Here is a 6000-nt window from a genome sequence, read left to right as displayed (position 1 = left end):
GTTTTTCTGCAGACATTTCATGCCTTGAGTGTTTGGCTGGAAAAACATCTCTGAAGAATCATGAGGAGCACATGTATGGCCTTTGTGCTCCTATTGATAATGCCGCAGTGCATGGCTTCAGGTGGTGCAGTATTCCAACTTTTGATTTCAATCTGTTTCAGTTTTTTTTTTTTTTAAATAGGGGATGCATATGGAAATATGAATCTGATTATAGGGTTATTTTCTGTGTAATGTAGACAAAAAAAGTTTTCTAATAGCTGAATACTGGATTGTTTATATTTCATTTGGAACAATTTCTGTTTGCAGATTTACCGTTTCAGCTTACCAATATAGCTGGCTTTTGTTTGGTTAAAATGGATACCATCTGCCAAGAAGTACGCTGGACGACTGCTGGACGATTGCTGGTACCTGGGAAAAATAAATGCCTCGGAGTCCAGGGAAAAACTGTGGGAAGTGAAGTAAGCCTCTATGATTGTGATGAAACAAGTGAACTCCAAAAGTGGGAATGTAAGAATGAAACGGTGCTCGCCCTCCAAGGCCAGCAGCTGTATGTTGAGCTCAAAGCAGATAACACAGCTGTACTCTCGAAAACAGCTGGACCAAACAGCCAACTCACAATTTCAGGCACATCTAGTGGAGCTTGCACAAGAACATACAGAGGTATACAAACTCCACAGTTTTCAAGAATTGAATAATTGTTTTTGTATCAGAATCAAATAGAGTGATGTGTTAAAATTAATCATAACTATTGTTTGTTTTGATGTATTTTTCAGAATTTTACACAATTGAGGGCAATGCAGCAGGAAGGCCCTGCATGTTCCCTTTTCTATTTGAAAACCAGTGGTACTCAAGTTGCACTCTGACCAGCTCTATAAATAATCATTCTTGGTGTGCTGTTGAAACTAAATATGAACATGAGATGTGGGGCTACTGCCCAACAAACTGTGAGTACTGAACAAACTTTTCCTCATAGCAATAAGAGTGAGCCATGTTTAAAATGCTTGTTTTTATACTAATTCACATTTTATACATTTTAAAAAATGCCAATTTACACAAATATAGGTCCATCTCACTAAATTGAGATATATTCATTAAAGTACTATTTTATTCAGCAATTCAGCTAATAAAGCCCCCAAGATCAGTTTATTATAACATTTCAATATTATATAAGAACAATAAAATAAAAAAAAGGTTTTGATACATCATGTTATGGACACATTCTGGCCTAAACTGTAATGGGAAGTCTTAGTTAGATAAGGCAAAGTAAGGCAAGGCAACTTTATTTATATAGCACATTTCAGTACAATTCAATGTGCTGTACATAAAAAAAAAAAGGAAAAGCGGCATAATAGGAAAAGTACATTGCAGTGGAATAAAGATAATTAAATAATTAAAGAGAATAAAAAATTATCTTTACACAAAAAAGCTGCCTGCTCACAGTGGTTTATGTAAGCATCCTAATGGCATGTTAGGGGGAAGGTTTGGTAGAAAAAGGTTCTCATGCAAAAAGGGTATAACTGCAGCATTTTGAGTATTGTCTTTGGATGGTTCTCAAGGCATGGGCATGTGTTTGCCTGTAAGCAAAGAGATTTATAACAGCCGAATGTTGGTTTAATGGTTTTCAAGGACATTTCTATGGACTAAACATATTTCTAGTGTTGGTCCACTACTGAACCACAGATAACATCAGAAGCCTCTTACCTAAAAGAAAAAAGGACTAAATTGTTGCTCAGAGGTCCAAAGTCCTCTTTGCAGATACAAGTAAATGTTCAGTCTCATTTAAAAATCAAGGTCCCAGAGTTTAGAGAAGTGGAAAGGAACAAAATCTTTGACGATTTGGGAAGATACATCATCAACTGATGTCGGTCCATTGTGTTTTCTCAAGTCCAAAGTCAGTGCAGCCATAGGTTTTACAGCACTAAATTCTTCCCTCTGCTGACAAACTTTATAGAGATGCTGATTATATTTTCTAGCAGTATTGTCAAGAGAAAGATGAAACACCAGAGCCAATAAATTAATACAAGCTCATGTCTGCTATTAAAGCATCCTGGGCTTTCTTCCACAGGCTGATTGTCTACATGCCATGCCGCGTTGATGCAGTAATTCAGGCAAAAGAGCCCTGACCAAGTATTGAGTACAAAAGCTGCTCAATACATAGACATACATTTCATGATGCCAACATTTCTGTGATTATTGGTTTATTGGTATTATGTATATTACTCTAATTTTCTGAGAAACACAGTTTTAGGGTTTTGTTAGCTGCATCTACTTTGTATCAATCTGTAAATGTTAAAGTAACAATTCCTGAGTGGAATTATTGAAATAAATTAACCTTAACATGATATGTAAATATATTGAGATACACCTGTATATTTTGCAGCTAAGGACAACTGGATAAAACACCCAACAAACGGAGCAATTTATCAGCTGAACACAAATTCTGCTCTGACATGGTCAGAGGCTGAAATAAGCTGTAAGCAGCAGAGTGCCTCCTTGCTCAGCATCAACGATCCTCACGAGCAGGCTTATATCACAGGTGAAGCAACGTATTAGCTGAAATTAACCTTTCAAACAACTATTCATGAATTATTACCTTTAAAACTGAATCACAATGATATTTCTTAGTATTTATTTAGTGGCAACTCAAGCTGGTTAACATAGATGAGTTTCATTTTTTTGTCTTTTTCTTTTTTGGTGTCCTTTTGTATTTACTCTTACAGCATTACTTGAGCCAGGAGGTGCCCACCAAGGATACAAGCTCTGGAATGGACTGACTCTGAATTCAGAACATGGCTGGAAATGGTCTAATGGGAACCCTTTTCGTTACCTGAATTGGGATTCGGGTATGTTTTTTTTTTCCATCATTCATTATAAATCACAAATTAGCTTTTACAAATTGTTTTTGTTTAACTTTTTACAAGCACGTGTTGCTTTTACATAACTTTTCTTATCATTTACATACATCTGTAATTTGTTAGCCTCATAGCATAATTGCCTAAGTCATATGGTTTACTGATCGTCACTCTGGAAACAAAAAAAGAAATCGAGACACAGCATTGTGTGTGTATACACACTCATTTTCTGTAGAGACTTACCTTAGACCTTATCACATTACAAAGTAAAATCCTAATGTAAATAAAAACTAATAATTAGTAATGCTGCATCAAATCTAACATTGGCCAGCATCTCGTTTTAGGACACCCACTTTCCAATCCAGGATATAGCTGTGGAATGATGGATGGTGTTTTAAGGTACTCTTGGCAAAGTTCAAAATGCAACAAGAAACTGGGCTACATCTGCTACAGTCAAGGAGTTCTGGCTTCTCCAACTGAGGGTAACAAAAAGTTTTATTCTCTTTTCTGAAAGAAATAAACAATACCATAAAACATCACAATGTTGTAGTCCTACCTTTCTTTTGCTTATCTTGTAATCAGGCCTCGGTACGGGATTCTGTTCATCAACATGGATTCCATATAATGGTCACTGCTTCCATCTTTCTCCTGCTAAAAAAAGCTGGTCTGATGCTCAGTTAGCTTGTCGTAAGGAGGGAGGGGACCTGGCGAGCATCCGCAATATGGAGGACCAAAGTTTTGTCATCTCTCAGCTTGGATATGGTACACTTATTTTTAAACTAACCTTTCTTCTGGTGGCTTTTACAAAACATTCTAATTAGCCTTTGTTCGAGGTTTTCTTATGCATAACGAAACTAACCACTGACTTGTTCATTTTTTTTACTTTCCTTAAAATCACAATCAGAAATCTGCACATTGAGCATTCATATTAAGGTTCAAAAAGTCATATAATAGACTGATAGATGGATATATAGAAATGTAATAGAAATTCCTTTATTTATTTGCTCTGTTTGTAGCCCCGACTGATGAGCTTTGGATTGGACTAAATGACAAGAAAAGAGAAGGCCTGTTTGACTGGACTGACCACACCACAGTTACCTTCACTAGCTGGGAGTTTGGAAGACCAGCTGTTGCAACAGACCAAGATTGCGTTCTCATTAGGGGAGAGGTATAAAAATGAACAGAGATGGACATGTGGGCACTGCTCTGGTCTGCTGTGGTGAAGAAATAGCTTAAGAATAGCTATTCATTTGAAGTAGTTAACTTACAAAGAGTGGAGTGAAAGTGTGTACAACAGAATTTATATGTATACAATTTTACAAGAATGTATAAGAATGTTGCATTGTTCTTACATAAGGACATATGTATATAGTAAACATTTTTCTGCATGTCCTTCCTGTAGAGTGGAAACTGGGCTGAGCGTGACTGTAAAGAGAAACATGGCTTTATTTGTAAGAAAACCAGTGCTTCTGAACCCTCTGGAGAAGAAGTACAGCAGAATGCAGGATGCAAAACTGTGAGTGAATGTTTTGGTTTTTTATCTGGCAAGAGTAGAGGATTTCAACAAACACTATTTAAAATAGTGTTTGTTGAAATCTTTTTGTGCCAAAAAAGCCACAGACCACAGTTTTTGCTCGAAATTCAGTTCAATGTTTTATTATATGTTGTGTTATTTTTTATTTCTTGACACAGAAATGACATGTCCCAAATAAAAATGTCCTTCTTTATTTTTCCTGGAAAGGGTTGGAAAAGATACGGCTCTTACTGTTACTTTATTGGAACTGAGAGAAAAACATTTGAAGAAGCAAAAGAGGACTGCGGGAGATCAAATTCCTACTTAGCAGATGTTTCAACCAGGTATATATAAATACATTTATATATATATATATATATATATATATATATATATATATATAAAAGTACATATATATATATATATATATATATATAAAAGTACAGATTACAGTAAGTAAAGGTTTAAATGCACAAAAACACCATAACACCATATTGAACCATGTTATTCTATACAATAATAGACCTAGTAAGACAATATCTGTTCTTTTTTAAGATGATAAATGATTACATCTCGTTCATTAACTTTTGCTGTTTAACTTTGGAAATATAACTCCACCTAGTACTCGAAAAACAATACCTTGCATCCAAATAGCTCTTGATTTAAGACTAAAGTGGAGACACCTGTCTATAATTCATAGAACCTTATCAGACCAAAGTGCCCCTTCATTTTTTCATACTTTTGCAGTTTTATTCATTTCGTACCACACTTTGTTGAGGCAAGACATGTTTCCTGTTACTTTTTCTGTTGTAAAAGAAAACCTGCAATTTACCACATGATGTTTTACACTGTCTGTGCAACAATTCATACCTACCTCACAGATATTTTGTACCTATGTTCAATATACCCAAAATTCCCCTCTACCTAACTTAATCTTCATATTTAGCTAAAATTACCTATTAAGTAAAAAAATTCAAGTCAAGTCAAATCAACTCAAATCAAATTTAAAAGTTAGATATTGAACAAAATAACTCTCCAGTTAAAGACGACATATCGTGCTTTTAAATTCTTCATTTTCATCCCTTAATCATTCATTTGTGGTCTATATAAGGTGGAACTGCAATGCTTTGGTCTGAATTCCTTGTTATTTTAGCTCCACAGACCCCTCGTTAACACCCTGTTCTGAGGTGTGTTTGAAAGCAACTCGTTTTAATGTGGACTCTTTAAGACTAAATCCAACTTTTCTGCACTCTTACAGAATGTATTTAAAATGTATTTAAAAGCTAAAATGTATTTAAAAGCTAAAAAAGTGGATTTTGCATGATGTGTCCCCTTTAAGCTTCTAGAGTCTACTATAACTTTAGCTTCTAAAGTCAGAACAAGTAAAAGTGGTAAATCATTCATTATCGTATTGTACATGTTTCCAGGGTGGATAATGCCTTCCTAGTCAGCTTGGTGGGTCTAAGACCAGAGAAACACTTCTGGTTAGGGCTGTCAAACCAGAAGAACCGAGACGTTTTTGAGTGGACCAGCATGGTCCCTGTGAAATATACTCACTGGAATAGTGAAATGCCAGGTACCAAAATCTTTTTGCTTATATGATGTGTTTGAAAGTAACTTTTAAAATTACAGCTT

General features: G+C 35.3%; 1 protein-coding gene across 1 annotated transcript in view; it reads left to right on the top strand.

Moving 5' to 3' along the window:
- Positions 1 to 6000, top strand: part of LOC124870297 (macrophage mannose receptor 1-like) — a 33309-nt gene continuing 27309 nt past the window's right edge. The window contains exons 1-11 of the mRNA XM_047368893.1: positions 1 to 121; positions 307 to 660; positions 774 to 944; positions 2381 to 2536; positions 2721 to 2843; positions 3197 to 3334; positions 3435 to 3614; positions 3869 to 4020; positions 4255 to 4368; positions 4594 to 4709; positions 5793 to 5941. Coding sequence (XP_047224849.1) covers positions 61 to 121; positions 307 to 660; positions 774 to 944; positions 2381 to 2536; positions 2721 to 2843; positions 3197 to 3334; positions 3435 to 3614; positions 3869 to 4020; positions 4255 to 4368; positions 4594 to 4709; positions 5793 to 5941 — 1714 coding nt within the window. The 5' untranslated portion in view covers positions 1 to 60. The remainder of the gene's footprint in view (positions 122 to 306; positions 661 to 773; positions 945 to 2380; positions 2537 to 2720; positions 2844 to 3196; positions 3335 to 3434; positions 3615 to 3868; positions 4021 to 4254; positions 4369 to 4593; positions 4710 to 5792; positions 5942 to 6000) is intronic.

This window comes from Girardinichthys multiradiatus, chromosome 6 (genome assembly GCF_021462225.1).
Source record: "Girardinichthys multiradiatus isolate DD_20200921_A chromosome 6, DD_fGirMul_XY1, whole genome shotgun sequence".
NCBI classification, from domain to species: domain Eukaryota; kingdom Metazoa; phylum Chordata; class Actinopteri; order Cyprinodontiformes; family Goodeidae; genus Girardinichthys; species Girardinichthys multiradiatus.
This window is presented reverse-complemented; position numbering and strand designations above follow the sequence as displayed.